This window comes from Ochotona princeps, chromosome 2, assembly GCF_030435755.1.
Source record: "Ochotona princeps isolate mOchPri1 chromosome 2, mOchPri1.hap1, whole genome shotgun sequence".
NCBI lineage: Eukaryota > Metazoa > Chordata > Mammalia > Lagomorpha > Ochotonidae > Ochotona > Ochotona princeps.
The window spans coordinates 113452538-113473247 of NC_080833.1; the positions used below are offsets into that span (position 1 = coordinate 113452538).

Sequence of the window (20710 nt, forward strand, 5' to 3'; positions counted from 1 at the left end):
AGCTTTCCCAAATTCCCCTAAAGAAAAGGGGTTTGGGGAGGGAATGGGCAGTGGCAGGGGGCAAACCGCAATTTATTTCCTGCCAAATAGACCATCATGGGTAACCCATGATTCTAAGAGAAAATGTGACTGCCCACTGCCTCCTCCACGGATCTGCCCTGATGCTGGCACCCACAGCCTCTGCATCCACCCATCCTCTGCACCCAGAGCCCTCCAGTCCCAGACTTTGACAATGCACAATCATTCAACCCCATCCAACAGGTGCAAATACAGCATCCTTGCCTGGAAATTTTGACCTTAGGAAAAATTCAGGGTGCAGACATCAGTGTGGGCTAGGCAAGGAGTCAGTGAGGGACAAGGAGCTGAGGACTTCCAATACCCAAGCTGTGTGCACGGCCCAGATCATCTTCTGTACCAAGTCAACACGGCTGAAGGCTCAGCACACAGGCTCTTCATCATGCAGCTAGGCTCACTTTCCTTCAGGCCCCAGATGCAAGGTCAACCTTCCAGGTAATCAGCAGATGTGCTGCAGCCCCAGCCTAAACCCTGCCCCCTCGGCTCTTCAATCAGGCCCAGCGCAGAGCCCCACCCCTGAGCCTATAAAAAGGACAACCCCAGACTGGATGGGGGCAATTCTCTTCTGAGGCTGCCCACGCTCACAGTTAAGCCTTTCAACAAATGCTACCTTCCATTCATCCTGTGATACTCTTACATGCAGGAAGACAAGAACCTGGACTAGGGCTAGCTGGGGGCTTCTCATCCCCCACAGCATAATTGGAGGGCTCCCACTTCCCCATAACAACACCCTGTAGAGTGCCCACTCTGGGGAAAGAGACTTCAGCACATGCCCAAACCAGGGCAGACATCCTCTGGCTTTCTCAGTATCCTGTGCACAGTCTGGCATCGCTTTTGCCACTCCAGTTGTCATCGTTGGGTTGTATCTCCCCCCCCCCCCCGTCTCCACAGTTAATTCCTGGAGGACAGGGGCTGACCCTTTCATCTCCATGCCCCCAGGATCTGGCACCTAACTGGATGCACAATAAATGCCTGATGAACGAGGGTGGGATTGACATGGGCTCCTCTTGGCTGGTCTCTCTGCCCCATAGCCAAGCAGCTTCCAGATTCTGCCCCTTCCTGCCTACTCCCGAGTTCTCCCTCCCAGTTCAGGCCCCTGTCCTATCTTCTGGGACCATCACAACAGCTGTTCCCCAGTCTTCTTTCTCTCTCAGCCTGCCATGCTGGCAAGTCACCCCCAGAACAAAGCAAGAAGCAACACCGTATCTGCAAGCAGTATTCCTCAGCCCATAACTCATAGACTATTGCCTGGAATAGATAGAATGCTTGTAAAAACTGCAGGTGTCCAGGCCCATGTGCAATGGCTGAATTTGCTAATCCTCCACCTAGAAGCACTGGTATCTCATGCAGATACCAGTTCTAGTCCTGACTGCTCTACAAGCTCCCTGCTTGTGGCCTGGGAAAGCAGTGGAGGAAGGTCCAAAGCTTTGGGACCCTGTACCCAGGTGCGAGGTCTGGAGGGGACTTCTGGCTCCTGGCTTTGGATTGGCTTAGCTCCAGCTGTTGTGGCCATTTAGGGAGTGAACAAGTGGGTGAAAACTCTTTCTCTCTCTCTTTCCTTTTCTCTGTAAATCTGTATTTCCAATAAAAATCTCTAAATAGTTAAAAAAAAAAACTGCAGGTATCTTTAGGGGCCAGCATTGTGGTATAGTGGGTAAGCCACCACTTGCAATGCCACTTCCAGCTCCTCTTTCTGAGCCTGCTCCCTGGTGATTAACCTAAGAAAGCAACAGAAAATGGCCCAGATGCTTTAGTCCCTATCACTCATATGGGAAACTCTGGTGAAGTTCCTGGCTTCAGCCTGGACCAGCCCCAGCCACTGTGACCATCTGGGGAGTGAACCAGCAGAAGGAACCAACATGTCTTTTTTTCTGCTTCTCTTTCTCCCTCTGTAACTCTGCCTTTTAAATAAATAAATAGATCTAAAACAAACAAACCCACAGATTCCTAGAGCAAATGTTGGAGTGCTAGGCTCACATTTCAAACCAGAGTGCTGGGACTGAGTCCCTCCTCTGCTTCTGTTCCAGCTTCCTGCTAATGTGCACCTTGGGAGGTAGCAGATATTGGCTCCAGCACTTGGGTCCCTTCCACCCATATGGGAGACCCAGTTAGAATTCTGGGCGCCTAGCTTTAGCCTGGCTCAGTGAACCAGCCTGACAGACCAATGAAGTCTCACACTCTCACACCTGCTCTCACTCTGTCTCTTTCCTTCAAATAAGTCTAAAAACTCTTTTAATGAAGCTACGTATCTATAGATATATGGACCCAATTCCCACACCCTCCCCAGGGACAGTATCCCTAGGAACCCAGTATTTATGAAGGTTGAGAGCCACTGGTTTTTAGAATAGCTTAATCCAAGGTCCAGCACTGCAGGTATGGATTAGCCTGTAGAGCCACCATGCTGGCCCCACCATGGTTTTAACTAACCTCGTTTTGGTTTTTCAACTTCCTCATCCTTAATAAAGAAATTACATAAAGCAAAATGTATGAACATGTCTAGAATTATTTGAAAAGCAGAACGAGAAAAAAAAAAAAGAGCTCACAACTGCTGATTCAGTTCCCAAATGCTGCAATGGCCAGGACCGGTCCAGCCAAATCCTGGAGGTAGAAACACAATGCAGGTCTCCCATCTGGGCAACAGGCATCCAGTTACATAAGGCATCACTATGTTTCCCATGGTCTGTATTGGCAGGAAACTGGAGCCAAAGCCAGATATCAAACCCAGGCACTTGATATGGACACAGGTGTTATAATGGATGGTTTAAACAGCGGACCACGGGTCCATCCATTCACTCCTACTACTTAAAGATATCCAGTCAACATTTATAACATGCCAAGCACTGAGGCAAACATGGAAATGAATACAAGGTCCTTCTTGCTGAGCAGACTATGAAGATCAAAAAACTGCTACGGCAAACCTGTTGAAGATTATGAGAAAAGCGCGCACGCATCCTGCCTGAGGCAGACAGCTTCACAGACCAAGGAAATAGCATCCCGTCCTTGGTGGAGGAACACGTAGAATTCATGGAAGTGTGAAAGACCAGTTCTGAAAAGAGGTAGTTCTGGCTTTGAGTCGGCTGCAAAACAGGATGGACGTGGGTAGCCAGAGTGAAGAAGCAAAAGTGCTTACCTGCTAAGCCAAGAGTCTGCATCCCCGGGGCTGCAGGAGGTCGCAAAAGAACTGAAAGCAGAGAAGCAGCTGGAGTGGAACTGCAGCTTCTAGAGGGCCTTCTGTGGCTGTGATGGTAAAGACAGGCAGCAGTAGGTGGGACTGATGCCAGCAGGCCTGGCAAGACTCAGCAAGGAGAATGTAAGTTACTGTGTGGTGCTTGTCATCGTGCATTGGCCAACCATGTGCATGTGAAAGAGGCTGACTTACAAGAATCTGCTCTTGAAAGCCCAGCTCAGCTCATGGCCAACTTCCACTTTCCTCTAGATGTTTTCACTTTTGAGGCATCTTGTTCTGAGTCAAGATTCCTTCTTCTGAACATGGGACTTTCCAGAAGGAACACAGCTCCTTCAGTAGTACATCCACTTGGCCTGGGATGTTCTGGATTGGAGTGTGCCCGCTCTTCTGGAGGATGACGGCCATGTGGTCCCTGTGGAGTCTTCTCTGGGCAGGTAAGTGGGGCAGGTGGGTGGCATGGCTTCCAAGAGCTGAAGACCTCTCCCCAGCTGCCCTGAGACCCTTGTATTCCAGTGAGAACCTAGGAACTAGAGGTGAGGAGATAGGAAAGAATGAAGCAAGTCTTTGGGCAACAGTGAACGTTAGGCGGATATAAAGAGATACAGGACCTGGTGAGAGGAGATGGCAACATGATGCATGTCCAGGTCTAGCAGAAATAAGCTGATTTATACGCTCCAAGGAAGTTAAAACTGAGCTGGTTTGGTAAGAAAGTTAGGTAGGAAAATGGTGAGGATCTGGCAGTGTCAACACAGAAATGTTATGTTCAGTCCAGAGCAAGAGGAGGATGAAAAGGCAGAGAAAAGGCAGAGAAAAGGATACTTTCAGCAGGCTGTGGGGAAACTGAGGCTTGCATTCCATGACTCAACACCCCTGGCAGGCCTGTGCAAGGGGAGGACAGTTAATATGGATGAGAAATGGGAGCAAGTTAAACAGAATTCCTGTGGACTTGGGAGTGGTTGCCAAGGCTGCAATGTTGGAATGGAGACACGTGGGCCTCTCTCTTCAACGCAGGATGATCCCTCCACTAATCTGATGCCCCGGTTCCCCAAGACAGTCACCAAGTGGCCATGGGTCAGCACCGAAGGGCCAGAGGTGGGAGCTATGGGGATTGGCAAAGGCCAAGACATCAATGTTTACATCAGAGAAGCCAAGGGACTTGGAGGCTACCGTGTCTGGTATGCTTGCCAAGGTTCTTGACCCTGATTGCTCCAAAGGCCTTCCAGATTTCTTCAACATTTATAAATATTTAGAGGAAATCACATGTCAGTCCTCAAAAAGGTCTCAGACTGATTCATAGAATCTTTCAATTCATAGGTCATTGTCTTGGCCATTAGCGAAGTGCTTTTTTGTTGGCTTTCAATGAAGCCTTTTTTACAATAAAAGAAGATAATACAAGGGGTCTGGCATAGATGCCTTATTTTACAAGCAAGCCCATGGAAGAGTAAAGAGGGAGGCTGATATGCTGACAGTCACCCGACTGCCTGATGCTAGATCCCAGAGAGAATGAAAACAAGGTCTCAAGCAACATCTTGTGTAATTCTCTCTGTATGTGACATCTCTGCTCTGCATGCCCACTGAAGCCACCTCCAGTCGGTACAAATGATGGTGGGGTTGGGAGGTCAGTGAGAGGAACGAGATTACAGTCACCGTGGCTGACCAGGTGATCACACAGAACCTGCCTCCTTCACCAAACTCCCAGCACTTGGGTGTGTTACAGTTGGCTCTTGGGCTGCTCTGCCTCGCAGTTCCTCCTACGTGGTGCCAGGTCAGTCTCAGGAAAGCTAGTCACTCGTTCGGTTCAATTGACTGAGCATCCACAATGTGACCCCAAACAGATGTGGGCACTGGGTGTACATCGATGAAGAGAGAATGGCCCTTAAGCTCTCAGTCTACAGGAGATGCTGACTCACAAATTGACAATAATCATAACAGACTATGGTCAGCGATGGTGGTGATCCCAGGACACAGTGAGAACAGAGAGTGTGCACCCTGCAGCAAGGGGTGGGGAAGGTCAGTGCAGGCAGTGATGCTTCAAAAATGAGCAGATTAGCCAGCAAAGACATCAGCAAAGCACTCCAAGCACAGGGGCCTCCCATTCACCTTGAGAGTGAGTACAGGTCCCCAAACACTTAGTATTCAGCCATCTCACCGCTGCCCTCCCCCCCACCTGCCTGCTTCTCCTCCTGTTTCAGATGACACAGAATAGCACCCAGTGGACCCCTCCAACCTTGCAGCCATCCACAACTCCTTTCTCACCTGCCCTCTCCAGATTTAATCTGTTGTCAAACCCTTTCTGATCTTACCATCTGACGCCCTCTGTGTTTCTCCTGCTCCAACCATCCCGGGGGCTCCCTTCCTCAGTTCAATTTCCCATCATTTGTCCCTCGGACCTGCATCTTGCCCCACCTCCAGAGAATTCTCTGCACCTCTGCTGGAGTGATCTTTCTAACCACACATCTAATCATGTTCCTCTCCTGCTTAAAACCTCTCCATGACTCCCCATGGCTCTTGGGATAAAGCCCAAGGCTCGCTTGCTGTTTTCAGGGCCCTGCATGCCCCAGCTCCTGCCCACTCTGCAGTGTCATTTCCTATCCTCCTGTAGAGAACTACTCTCAGTTCCCCAGTGCACAGGCCTCCACGCATGCTATTCCCTCTGCCGATTGCACTTGCTCATCTCCATCCCTGCTCCAGGCAGCCCTTCACTTGGCCTGGCTGATACCCCTTCCTTCTTCAGATCTCAGCTTAGCCAGTTCTTCTATGAGCCTCTCGAGGCTGGGTGAGGTCCTTCTCCCAGCCTACCTGTGTTCTCCCAGGACATCCCATTTCCTTTTCCCCTCACAGTATTTAAACGCAATTTATTTTAATAGCTTGCCTGAATGTCTGGATTCCTCTGTGAGTTACGGATGCACGTGTAAAATTCTCTTCTTGTTTCACCCCTGCTGCATGGCATAGTGCCTGCTCCACTTGAGTGGAGGGAGGGTAGAGCGGGGTTCTATTCACCTCACAGCAGCTCAGCTGTATGTGGAAGAGTGATGAGGAGCAGCCTGGGGCCGGCAGGGTGACCGGAGGATCTGTTCTTGCAGCACGCCTTCCCATCGCAGCTCCTGGCGCCCAGGTGTTGAGCAAGGTCGGGAGCTTGGCACTGCTGGCCGCCCAGCACCCCTCCAGCTTCCAAGTCCGAGAAGCCATCTGGAGATCTCTCTGGCCTTCAGAGGAGCTCCTGGCCACATTTTTCCGCGGTTCCCTGGAGACTCTGTACCATTCCCGCTTTCTGGGCCGAGCCCAGCTGCACAGCAACCTCAGCCTGGAGCTCGGGCCACTAGAATCTGGAGACAGCGGCAACTTTTCTGTGCTGATGGTGGACATGGGAGGTCGGACCTTAACCCAGATCTTACAGCTCAAGGTGTATGGTGAGTGCACCTAACCATACTCCCTGACCCCCTTCTCCTCCCACAGAGCACCAGACAGACATCCCTGGCCAAGGGAAGTGGGGAGAACCAGGTTCCCGAAATGTCTGTTGCCAACCAAAGCAACAGCTGCTCCCCAGCCATCACAACTAAGAAAATGCCCCAGGTACACCCAGGGGCACGCCTGTCTGCAGCAGTCAGGATTTGCCATCCCAAAGTCCCAGCTGGACTTCAGCTTGATCTTCTCACTGTTCAGGGGCCTTGGACATAGCCCTTCGCCTCCCTCATTTGTACCAGGGCATTGCTGTATTAACTAACCTATGGTGCCTTTGAGGGTGCCAGGTCCAGGCCTTTTCAAAAATATCAAGAACAGAGCTGCTATCCTAGGGTATCAACCTAGATCACAAAATGCATCGTTATTTTATGGACCACTGGGAAAAAAAAGGGAAAAAATTAAAGACAGTACGGCAAAGTACTTGCCAAAGTACGGCACAATGAATTTTTAATTTAAAAATTAATTTAAACTGACAAAATTTTTATATGCCTTCAAAGATCTTTTAGAGAGAGTTGGATTGTCTATCATTCTCGGGTTCCCTCCGTAAATTCATCTACGAAAAGCAAGCCATCTCAAAACTTATTAAGAAGGACTCTTCTGATTTCTCCTGATGCTGCGCGTTGACAGGGCCCAGCTGGGTGGACCTTGTTCTCTGTAAGGGAAGGGATATTCACACAGCTGCAGCCGTCACCCCAGTGGGAGTGGCTGAATGGCCGGGGGCTGGACGGGATTTCTTTTCCAGCAATTCCACCTCCACCATAATCATTCCTATTACCTCCACTGTGTTTCTGCTCATCTGAGGGCTTGGGGAAAAGATGCAAGTGACCCCAACCATTACTTCAGTAAAACCTCAGAAATGTGGATAGTGTGTGTGTGTGTGTGTGTGTGTGTGTTCAGAAATGTGGATTGTGTGTGTGTGTGTTCAGAAATGTCGATTGTGTGTGTGTGTGTGTGCATGTGTGTGCATGTGTGTAGGGTAACTTTAAGAATGGGAAGGAAGGATAGCAGCTGGAAAAGGGGAAGAGGTGAAGAGGACAAAGATTGTACACAAACTGGGGTGGTATTGCAAGCCCCCAGAGAATGCCCACCAGATGTTCTTGGGGACAGATGTGCAATGACAGGCTGCCTTTCTGGAGGCATGCAACCCCCAAACCAGGTGGGAGACCTCAGCAAGCAGAGGGCCAGTTGTGTTTGAGCACCCACTCCGACTCACTCCTCCTGGAGTCCCGTTCGCTGGTGCCCCTGCACAGGGGATAACCTGTTCCACTGTGCAAGCAGCCCTGGCGCCTCTCCCCTCCTGAGGCTCAGCTGCTGCATGTGTGAAATGAGGACATTGAATGTGATAATACATGCAGCACCCACACCACTAAGCTCTAAAATGCCTTGTTCCCAGCATCTGAATTACAGATTTTAAGGAAATTGCTGTTTTATTGCTTCCAAATACATAGCGTGATTAGAACTAATTGCACGAAGCTGCCAAGCAGCCGTCCTTAGGAGCTCTGCTTTGACAATAGATAAGAATGATTTGAATTAGCAGATCCGTTACTAGAAATGTCAATGGGTGTTTCTACTGTGCCTGATCATGTTTGGAAGCAACTTGTCCTACTTAAGTGGTGTAAATATCCCCCCTGTAATCTTTGTTTATACTACCAGTGTGCCCAGCAAATCATTTCTTTTTTCATATCACAAATCCCACCAGATTGAGCTGGCATTAATGGGGTTTTACTCTGCTTGACTTTGGAATGTTGTCACAGCCTGAGCCCTCCTGTTGTCACCAGAATGCTCTCCCACGGGGCCCCATGATTTACGCATCAACCTGTTCAGGAAAGGGGAGCCACCGCTCAGAACAACAGGACACTGAATTGTGCCATAGCCCAGGCATCGAATACCTACAGTTTTCCAGCCTGGAAAGCAAAATTTGTCAAGCTAACAAGACAGAGGCCCTCACTTCTGAAGCCCTCCATTATTGCACTATGCGTTCTTATTATTTTCCTAATTATTCATAATCATGTGTAAGTATCTCTCTTCCTCACCCAACTGTAAGCCCCAAAAAGTCGAAGAATGTGCTCATTTTCTAGATTGAAAGCAAATGCTTATGACTGACACAACATGAGAAAAATTCTATCAAAAGGGCTGGACAGAGTGTTTGGAGAGCTTGAAGCCATATCTGGAGGATCAAGGAAAGCATCACAGAAAGGTGTTACCCAATGAGTCCAAGCCGGACCTCGAGAGGCAGGAGAGTTTCCTGGGAGGACAAGAAGAAAAAGGCATATGTGTGCACAGAGGAGCCACAAAAAAGCATGACAGATGTGAAACTGCATGACGTGTCTGAGTAAACTGCAAACTAATTAGGACAGGCGAGGAGGACCCACTGGCGAGGGTATAAAGCATCTTGTGACGGGTTTTAAATTCCAAGCTAGGAAATTCAACTTCTACCCTGTGGGCAATGGAAGCCAAGAAAGTATTAGCAACAAGACAGCCATAGTCAGAGGAGCCTCTAACCCTGCAGGAAGCCCAGAGCTACAGCACCCCTGTAACCCACACCTGCTCTACTGTTCTTGCCTAGATGTGGTACCCAGGCCCGTGGTACAAGTATTCATCGGTGTAGCGGACGATGCTCAGTTCCCCAGGACCTGCCAGGTCTTCTTGTCCTGCTGGGCCTCCAATGCCAGCGACATAACTTACAGCTGGCGACGGGATGGCTTGGCAGACTTCGGTATTGAACCGCCCAGCCCGTTCACAGATGGACAAGTGCTGAGCCTTTCCCTGGGACCAGGAGATAAGGATGTGTCCTACTCCTGCATTGTCTCCAACCCTGTCAGTTGGAACTTGTCCACAGTCACCCCCTGGGACAGCTGTCACCATCACGAGACAGGTATGCCAAGGGTTAAGGCTCAATGGTTCGGGAATACAAGACACCAAACCTACCTCTGACTCTATCCCTCTATGTCCAGCACCAGGGAATACAGCCTACAAAGATGTGCTACTGGTGGTAGTACCCATCTCACTGCTCCTGATCCTTGTTGGTCTTGTCTTGGCCTGGCAGTGTGGCCCCTGCTCAGGTAGGAGTCCTGCTCAGGCAGAAAGTGGGGAAGGAGCTGGATTTACTGGGGAGTGGAGTGAGGTGGGATTTCCTCTTATATTATCTCTTTTACATGACAAGCTCATCTCAGATCCACCTCATCTCAGACCTCTTCATCTCATACTTCGGTCTCCAATCAGAAGTTAGTCTTCATACTTTAAGCTTCACTTGCTTTTCTTCCAAGATTCTGCAGACATCGTCAGGCCTTTTACACATTCTATTCCTTCTGCCTGGAGTATACTTTCTATTATTCTCCAATCAACTTCCTTTCTTCTTCTAGCTATCTTCTGTTCAATCATACATATTTGAAACACAGAGAGAGGAAATCAGAGATGGGGAGAGATCTTCCATTCACTGGCTCATTCCCCAAAAAACCTGCAATAACCAGTACTGGAGCAAGCTAACGCCAGGAGCCTGGAATTCAATCCAGGTCTCCCACATTGGTGGCGGGAACCACCCATGGACTTGAACCATCACCTGCTCCCTCCCAGGGTGAGCATTATCAAGAAGTTAGAGGAGCCAGGACTCAAACTTAGGCACTGTGATGTATGCATTTCTAGCAGCATATTAGCCTCACAAACACACACTGCCCCCCCCATCCACTTACACACTGTGTGTACTCTGAGGATTTTCCCCGACCTCGCTCTATCACCTTCAGGCCATCTAATGTCCTCCCTTTTATCTCTGTTGCACACTCTGGTCATGGAACCAAGTATGCTCATCCCCTCACTACATTCTCAGCCCTGTAAAGGCAGAGACTGTATCATCACAGGGCATTGCCAGTGACTCCAGGAATAATGGCTCCTGGGACAGAACTTGTGTCAGAATACACTTTTTAAGTGAAAGTATGAATGATTCCTGGCTCCTTCCTGCCCACCATCTCCAGTGAAGTCTCCCTCAGAAAACCCCTCGTGGACCAGTGGCCATCGGGCACATCTTCTTGCCAAGAGTGGGGAAGGGGAAACTCAGACTAGATTCTGAGCTCCACAGCTAGCTCAGCCTCTATCTCCGTCCCTGAATGAATCAGCTGACTGACTGGCCCTTATGGCCACTTCTACACAGACTGTCTAAACTTGCTGGCCACCAGATGAGCTAATAAAAGGCACCAGTACTGAGGGACCAACACAATAGCTCAATTGACTATTTCTCTACCTGTAAGCGCCAGCATCCCATATGGACTCTGGCTCATGTCCTGGCTACTCCACTTCCCATCTAGCTCCTTACTTATGGCCTGAGAAAACAGCCAAGGATAGTCAAACCCTTGGGACCTTGCACCCAGATGGGGAACTCAGTGTAAGCTCCTGGCTTTGAAACAGCTCAGTTCCAGCTGTTGCATCCATTTAGGGGTGAACCAGCAGATTGAAGATCCTTCTCTGTATCCCCTTCTCTCTCTCTCTCTCTCTCTCTCTCTCTCTCTCTCTCTCTCTGCAAATCTGTCTTTCCAACAAAAAATAAGTAAATCTTAAAAAAAAAGAAGAAGGAACTCATCTTTGTTACAATGGGTGCACCATAGAAGGTCAGTATCTTGGCCTAGTTACTGAAACCTGGGATGGGCAGGTGGTGGATCCTTGCTTATTCTTTCCAGGAAGAGTAAGTGGAAAGAGAGAAGCTGAGGTTGTGGTCCACCTGAGGCCCTGACTGCTAAGATGAGGGTTTGGCTCTGGCTTTTGGACCAGAGTTCCCAGGGTTTGGGATTAGTAAACATATCCCAGAAAAGGAAATTTTCTTAACAACTTTCCAGTGTGATGGTGCAGTTGGCTAATCCTCTCCTCACAAGTGCCAGGATCACATACAGGAGCTCTGTCTCAGCTGCTTTGCTGCCCATCCAGCTCCCTGCTTGAGGCCTGGAAAGCAGCCAAGGGTAGCCCAAAGCCTAGGAATCCTGCACCTGAGTGGGAGACCTGGAGGAGGGTCCTGGCTCCTAGCTTCGGATTGGCGCAGCTCTGGCTGCTACAGCCATTTGAAGAGTGAACTAGCAGAAGGAAGATCTTTGACTCTCCTTCTCTCTAAATTTACCTTTCCAATAAAATTTTTTTAAAAAAACATCTTTTTAAAAAAGACACAACTCACATGCCATGTAATTCATCTATCTAAAGTACACAATTCAGTGGCTTTAGTATACTCCTAGAGTTGTGCACCCATCACTATGACCAATTTAGGACATTTATTACCCCAATTCCCTCAATCTCCCTACAGCCCTAGACACTTACTAATCTACTTGCAGGCTCTGTGCATCTATCCTCTCTGGACATTTCATATCACTGCACTCATACACCATGTGGCCCTTTGGAACTGGATCCTTTCACCCAGCCCATTGTCTTCAAGGTTCAGAAAAGAGTAGCCATGGCCTTTGACGGGACACAGAGGGCCCAACCAACAAAGGAAAGTGAAAAGGCCCCACATGGAGGGTCAAGAGCTGGGATCCAGCTCTGCTTTGTGGCTTCTGGCCATATATCCAGATCCTCTATAGTCCTGACTTTGCAAACTTCCCATTATTAAAGGCATAGTAAAGGTGCAGCCCGAGGTTACACGTTAAGAACAACTTCATGATCTTGAAAAGACTCCCTTTTCAGGGTCTTGTAACATGAGGAGATCTTGGGTCAGTGGGGCCAGGCCAAGTATGCTAAGATTTCAAGTACTAAAGCAGTAACTTTCTCCGTGATCTCCTCACCAGGGAAAAAAAAGAAGGATGCCTGTGCTGATGCAGCAGCTCCTGAAGCAGAGAGCCCCCTTGCGTAGGATCTGCCTTGAGGAATGGTGTAAGCTGATGGCTGGATCACTAGTAAGCCCACTGCCCATGCACACAATGCTCTAGGCCGTAGCAGGGCCAGGAAGCCACGCTGGACCTCTTACCTCCCACGGAACTACACCATGCAGGAGCAGCACTGGCAGCCGTCATGATGGGTGACAAAAAGTACCAGCAGGGGGCAGATAATGTGGCACGGTCCCTATCCAAGGGCCACTTTGAATCCCAGCTACTTTGCTCTTCTGACCCACCGCCCTGCTGACAACCCTGGGAAGCAGCAGCAGATGAGTCAAATCCCTGAGTTTCTGCCATTCGTGTACAAAACTTAAATGGAGTTCCAGACCCAGCCCCAGCTGCTGTGGCATTTGGGAAAATAAACCTACAAAAGGAAGATCTCTCCTGATGAGAGTGTGTGTGTGTGTGTATCTTTTGCTCTGTTATTTTGCCTTTCACATAATTACATAAATGTTTAAAGGTAAAAATAAAAAGCACTGGTCAACCTGCCACTTCTTCTCCCTAACTTCTCTCTCCTAACTTCGTACATCCTGGTTTTTCTCTGGACAAAATAGAATTAATGAGATATTTCCCCCAAAGATCACTGGGAGCTCTCCAGGATCCCCAGGAACAGTGATTACCTAAAGCACTCATTCCCCACCACTGTTTGTAAAATTAACCATAGGGCCAGTGTTGTAGCATATCCGGTAAAGCTGCTACCTGCAACACCAGCATCCCATACGGGAACCAGTTATTGTCCTTGCTGCTCCACTTTTGACCCAGCTCCCACCAACTGCCCTGGGAAAAGCAACAGAAGATGGTCCAAATATTTGATTGCTGTGCACATGGAAGCCCTGGATGAAGCTCCTGGCTCCTGACTTCTGCCTGGCCTAGCCCTATCTATTGTGGCCATCTGAATCGGCAAATCAGGGATTCTCTCTCTCTGTCTGTCTTTCTCAAATAAATAAATCTTAAAAAAAAAAAGACTATTAACCAAGTAACACTAAAGTTTTACCTCCAGCCTGAGTCCTGAGTCTCAAACATATTAAATGTCTGCACTAATAAAGAGGTAATGTGTATGCTGCATCACCCACTACTGGCTCCTGACCCAGCCCCATCCCCAGCCCCTGCAGTTTGAAATCCTGATGCTTCCTGACAATTGTAAGTAAAGGTCTAGAAGAGGTGGAGGGCAGTGATTTCTCTTTCTGGCATGAAGGACTTTCACAGCTTCTCAAAGACAAAATGAGGTTATCACTGACCAAGATTAGTTGAAACCCTGTGGTTGAGATGGATGCTATTTTGCATTAACACACAGCCTTACCATCACCATTGACCATTGTACCTCCTGCTAGGTCAGGGAGTGGTGTTCAAAATTTTCTCCCTATTCTCTAGCACAAAGACAAGGAAACACAGTCTTGCATTTTCCCTAGCCAATAGGGTGTCCTTGAATAACTCCAAGAAAATCAGTTCAGCTCAAGCTAAGTCAGTCTACCTGACACTGACAGTGAAATGTTGAAAGAAAATCCTAGAGGGAAAGAGGCTAGGATGTTCTAGAATCTGCCACATTCAATTTCAGATGCAAGAATAGAAGATTCACCCAAGTACAAAGGCTGGTGACAAAGACTCTACCACTCAACAGGGAATTGTCAAAGTCATTTCAACATGTGGGAGGGAAGTTACTGTGTGTGGCTACCTTTAGAAAAATAAATTGTCACTGAGCCATTCTATTTAGAATTACTCTGGTCTACTCCCCTGGGAAAACCTTGATGACCTAAACTCACCTCAGAGATTAGTTGCTTCTAAGGTTCATGGCATTCCCACTATGGTATAACTGGATTTCATGGCATTCCCACTATGGTATAACTGGATTTTTCTTCGGGGAACCCACTCAAGTTTTGACAGTAGAGGAAGGAGACATTAAAGAAACATGGGGTAGGGTTTTAAGTACTCCTGTTTCTCTGGGATGGCTTCAATCTCTCCATCCGAGGCAGTCACTCTACTTTGGACAAATGATCAGCACAGATGATTCCAAATCCACATTGCTGCCTTGTACTCTTTTCCTGGGGTTTTCCTGCCTGGCTTTTCTCAGGGGTCCCCTGATGGTCCACTGGCCTTATCTACCCTTTGTTTTTTCCTATCCCCACTTCTCTCCTATCACTTTTCCCCAACCTACATGAGCAGTGCACACGGTCGCTCAATCTGGCAGCTGCACTGCCCTTACCTGCAAGCAGAAGGCATACCTCATTCCAGACCACTGAATCATGTGAAAAACTGGCCCCATTCACTAAAATAATGGAAAAAAGAAAGCCCAGCCCTAGCCATGAGCTGTGGTAGTTTTGTAGGAGAACACACACCACACCTTACCTTGATCCCCTTCATCCTCAAGGCTCCATCTCAGATCAGAGCAGTTGTAGGTGGGTGGGGCCCACAGTTCTCTCTTCACAGGGTGACTCTTAGCGACCTCCTTCAGAGAGTGGTTTTGTAGTGAGATTCACCAGGCCCTCTTTGAAGAGGCCCACGCTATTCAAATAAACTGATGTTCCCAGCCCGAGTGACTCACTTGTCAACTAGGAAACGAACTAACCCTCCACTGAAAAGCACAAAGTGGCTTTGTGAGATCGATTTTTCTGCTAATAAACACTGACACTGATGCTTTAAAAAGTCATGCCAAAGCAAACATAAGCTGAGGACGCAGCGTGTGCTGAGTACACTTTGAGACATTGGGAATCTGCTGTGAACCAAGCATAGCCATTGCCCACATGGAGTGTTCTAGATCATGGAGATCAATGAGTGTATGTCAGATGTTGCCAGATTCTACTGGGAAAAAGAACAATGTGTTTGAGGGGAAGGTAGTTGGAGGACACTGTCTGATGTGTGACACTTAGCCAGAAGCTCAGGAGAGTTAAAGATGAGCCAAGCAATGCCAAAGAGTTTTCTAGACAAAAAAAACTAGAAAAATACAAAAGCCCAGAAGTGAGAGCAGAGTTAGTGTTCACAAAACACAGATGGGAGGCTAGAGTAACTTAATCCAAGCATAGGTGAGAAAGTGGGGGAAACATCCAGAAAGATGACCTGGACCACAAACACATGGGAACTTATGGGTTTCAGAATTTCCTTTCCGGGGTTAGGGAACAGGGAGACCCACTCATCAGTCCAGGTGTCCGATCCCTCCAAGAACAACCATTACATCACTGGGCACAGTGGTTCTGTGGTCAAGCCAGAATCTTGTCCAAATCTACTTTTGCTTTTCCTTATTTTCATTTTATATTCTGTGATCAACAGTCTTTACAATGTCCTGCTGCATAAGCAGCAAACACAAAGTGCTGCTAGGGTCAAGAAGCCATGTGATATGATACCTGAAACAGGGGAGATAGCAAAAGAGAAAAGTTAGATGCGGTATTTTTTCATCAGTGGAGACAGAATCCCCACTACCTTGTTAGAAACAAAGAAATACAGTGCAAGCACTTAATGGAGTAGTTAAGCTACCCATAGGATGCTGGCATCCCATGTAGGGTACCTGGGTTCCAGTCCATTCCAGCTTCCTGCTAATGCACACCCTGGGAGGTAGGACATGGTGTCTCAAGTACTTATGGTTCTGCCACCCATGTGTGATACCTGAATGAAGCCAGCCTTGGCTTTTGTGGATATTTGGGGAGTAAACTATTGAATACAAAATATTCTCTCTCTCATTTCCCTTTCTCCTCTGCCCATCCTTCTCTCTCCATTTCAAAAACACAAAATAGAAAAATAAGCTGCTCAAAACATTAATCATAGCTCTGGAAAATCTCCCATATTTAGTAAGAAGTAGCATCTATTGGGTGCTCTTGGTTCCTTACCAATCGTTGCAGGAATCGTCATTTCCTTCCAGATTTGACTTCATTTCTCCCTGAACTGAGGCTGAAAGAATGGCCTATTTAAAAAAACACAGTTATGTCCAGGCCCAGGAAAACTGTGGTGACTGCTTCTCCTCAGCTCACTGTCATGCCAGATGGAACAGGAATGCACACAGTAGGGATACTCTCACTGGCCAGCCAGCTTGAATCCAGTCCTTGGAGCTACACTTGCAGAGGAACACCAAAACACCAGAAAACTGGAGGGTCCACAAACAGATTGGCCAGAATGGTGAAATGAACAGAAACTATCATATGAGAAATGATTAAACAAATTGGTCACGGGACTGGCACATTGGCTCAACAGGCTAATCCTCCACCTCCAAGTGCAGCAGCCCATGTAAGTGCCAGTTCATGTTGAGCTGTTTCACTTCCCATCCAGCTCCCTGCTTATAGCCTGAGAAAGCAGCGGAGGATGGCCCAAAGCCTTGGGATCCTGAACCTGTGTGGGAGACTAAGGAAAAGCACCTGGCTCATGGCTTCAGATCAGCTCAGCTCTGGCTGTTGTGGCCATTTGGGGAGTAAACCAGTAGATGGAAGAATTTTTTCCTCTGTCTCTCCTTCTCTCTATAAATCTGCCTTTCCAATAAAAATAAATAAACATTTTGAAAGAAAGTGAGAGAGGAGGAGAGAGAGAGGAAGAAGTGAAGGAGAAAGAGAGGAAGAAGGGAAAGAAGGAAGGAAGGAATTGGTCATGTTTAGCCTGGAACAAAAACTCAGATGGCCACATGGCCTCAATTACTTGAAAGGTTACCACATGAGTCTAGACTATTTGACAGAGGCCACTGGAGCAAGTCATAAAACGACAGAAGTTGACTCATAAGAATAATAGGATCTTAAAGCTGGAAGGAAACTTTGTGGTTCCTCAGTTCAAGTTTCTCACATCTCAGGTGGAAAGCCAAGCCCCAAAGAGGTTGTTACTCCCCTGGAATTACATAATTAGCCAGTGGCAAAGTCATAATCACCTTCAGATTTTCTAAATCAGTCCAGCCCCTGACACTACACCATATAACTAGGGAAGAACATTCTAACAAATTGAGACATCCAAATATGTAATGCACTGCTACAATGGATGTGCTTAACCAGAAACACTCTTGGAGCAAGATTATAAGCAAGAGAATTTTCATGCTAGTTGAGAAGTTGGATTAGAAATTGTGGAGATGCGTACCTATATCCAGACTGCCACCTTCCAGGGTCATGTCACAAGTGGCTAGCTAATTATGATACACTTTTCACACTGAGGCCAGACACAACATCAAGTTACTCTTACCAACCAATTGAAACTGGGAGCCAAGGTAAAACCTATTTTCCATCCCTGCCATGGGCAATATGTAAGACTCTCTTCCAGCAAGGATGCACTATAAACAAATAATGAAAAACAATGAATAAAAAATGGCCAGTGAAGAGATTCTACAAGGGTTCGTGCATAAGCCATGTGTTGTTCTCTAAAGGCTTACTGTTTTCAGGATGTTGTTTGAGGAAAATATCAGAACTCAAAAAGGATATAGCAATGGAAAACAGTGATAAAATTATCAGGAAACACACAATACAATCAAGCAAATCACCCAAATAAGTGAATGTAATACATATCATTTTAACAAATCATGAATGATGGGAAAACATTTGTATTAGTCAAGGTTCTTTGGATGCGAGTAACAGAAACCAACCATTATCTTAATTAAAGCAAAAGAAGGAATTATAAAATTGTGGGTAGCTCAGAGAAGCAAGCATTAAGAACCAGACTTCAGGAAAAATATAGCCACATGGCTTTGAGGAGGCAGATCATGAATCACTCTGTTTCAGTTCCCGGTTTCCCAGTTGCTCCCTGAAGCAACTAACAGAGCTTCGACTGGCCTAGCTGAAGTCAAGGATCTTGATGTCTATGAGGGCGGAGAGAACAACAGGCCATCTTGTCAGAAAGAGTAGCTGGTTTAACAGAGTGAAGTTCAAAGAAAAGCTTGAAGAAAGATCTCTAGAATAGCACATTCATCCCTCTCTTCAGCTGGGGGGCATTTTTGAGATCTGCCAGGCATCAGTACCACTGGGGTTCTGAGATTACTAAATGGCAGCTGCACAATCCCTGTCCTCAAAGAGCTCACGGTCCAGTACGGAGGCAATGAGTTAATAAATAATGCCAACAGGTCAATAGATACACAACCCTCCTCAAGGGATGAAAGGCTTATGAGAGCCCTGACTCCAGTTGCAGCCAGTCAAGTGCCCAGGGAAAATAGCTGGAGACAGAGACTCTGCCTGGAAACAAAGCTTCCCTGACACTACTGGCTACATTGTGAGCTAGCGGCTTCCTGGGCAGGCCTCCCAGAGCTGAACCAGGAATCGGTTTCACTGTGTACCTGATAACTTGTCTTCTACAGATAAAGGATAGCCCACAAGTACTCACAAGTGCGTGGGCTGGTGCCATCCTCCTGGGTCGGGGCATCCTGGCTGGGATGCTTAGACTGATATGTCGGCTTGCTTAGCCCTCCAACCTACCCTGTTGGCCCTCAATCCTCCACCTCCTGACTGAGGCTGTTCTGAAATCTTCCAAAGTCATGGAAAATAAGTCAAACTCAGTCTGTAAGAGGGTTTTAAAATGATGAGGTTCCAGTTCTGCCTGCTTGTCTGCTGGTTGCCATGCTGGCCATACACCCACCTTCAGTCACTTCAACTGCAGGAGCTCAGAGCTCTGTTGCACTCTCTGTGGCACTGCTCAGCAGGCCCAGGGACCAGACACAACCTCACCTCACCCCACAAAACAGCCAAATCTACTGGTAATCTACACGCTCTCTTTTCCCTGCTCAGAGACTCACTGGAATCCTTCTTGCCCCTTGCCAATGACCATTCAACCTAGAATTCTCAGGAAATCCCTTAACCAATCCCCACACCAGCCCAGAGCCTCAGATCCCCCCTGAGCACTGAACATAGATTCCCATGCACAGAGATGCCTCAGCATAACGGAAAAGCCAAACACAGTGGCAGCACAAACCACAGGCCTGGCCACTCCAAGAAAAATTGCTGCGTGGGGCTGAGCCCTCAGTGTACCTGGTGATGAGGTGGGGCTCTCATTCACACTGTCACCTAAGACGAGATTCTATACCAAAGGCCAGAGGAGCCTCAGCCAAATCCAGGCAGCGACTGGAGGAGAGGTCATGTTCTGCAGACTGCCTGGAGAGGATGAGCACAGCAGGAGGTATGTTGCAGCTTCACACCTGCCCAGTGACACCCAGGAGGCTGTGAACACAGTGTCACCTCTCCGCCAAGACACAAAAGCAGCTGCCCCAGCCTGTGCTGTGTGGAAGGCCTCTCTGGCTCTCCTCCTTTTCAGTCCAGGAGCAAGGAGATAACTGCCTGGAGCTCACTCTCCCCCTTCTAGACCAGACTCTAGAAATCCAGGGCCTGGAATTTCCTGCCCAGAGAGAATGCAGCAGCTTGTCTTGCCAAAGGTGGACCTACTCACACATATGTACAGTCCCAGGTCTGAGGATAAATACAGGGCAGGCCTGGGGATAAGCATGGATGAAATCTAACGGGTCCACACACGTGGGCCCAAGGCCCTGTACAGTGCAGAACAGAGCTGGTGATAAGAAGATGATGGGTCTAGACTTGGGCCTGGGGTAGGAAGTTAGCCCTTGCTATACAACTGTTGTGTTGAGAAAGCCCAGAATCCAAAACTGATGTCTGAGTCTGAACCTAGCCTTGCAGATCATTGTGAAGGTCATTTGTCAAGACAAGAGGCTAGAATACACGTTAGTAACTTGTTAACTTTATGAGGCTCCCTCCCCTGGACATTTTCTGGACTAATTCCCATGTTGCCCCTGAGCTTAAGATCTCTCCCCACGACTAGCAGTGAATCACCATTCCCAATCAGCTCAGAAAGAACACAAAAGGGGCAAGGATCTGGAATCAAACCTAGAACAGACCCTGATCTCCTGGAGGACTGTGCCATCTGCATTCAGCATTCATTTGCTCTGCTCATCTTCTCAGAGGAAGCAGCATTCCTGCAGGGGAGGGTCCCATGGTCCTGCCTGCCATGCTGTGGAATGAGGCCCATGTAAAAGTCCTTCTGGAAAGATCCTGCCTTGAGAGATAGTCCTCTGGGCCACAGTCTGAGCAAGACTCCCCTGGGAGGAGATGACAGTAAAGGAAGAGTCACATGGAGCTGCTAAAACATAGAAAACTTAATTACAGCATCATGAAAACTAAAGCTAAAAAAAAAAAAAGTTACAAGGACCAGCATCATGGCTGAGTGAGTTAAGCCATTGCCTGCAGCACCACAT

General features: G+C 47.9%; 1 protein-coding gene across 1 annotated transcript; it reads left to right on the forward strand.

Moving 5' to 3' along the window:
• The first annotated feature begins 3486 nt into the window (after positions 1–3486).
• Positions 3487–12933, forward strand: SLAMF8 (SLAM family member 8). Its single transcript, XM_004589064.4, has 5 exons — positions 3487–3696; positions 6346–6672; positions 9291–9599; positions 9679–9786; positions 12481–12933. Exons 1-5 carry the CDS (start codon positions 3621–3623, stop codon positions 12543–12545), a joined length of 885 nt encoding a protein of 294 aa, XP_004589121.4. The 5' UTR covers positions 3487–3620; the 3' UTR covers positions 12546–12933.
• The last annotated feature ends 7777 nt before the right edge of the window (positions 12934–20710 follow it).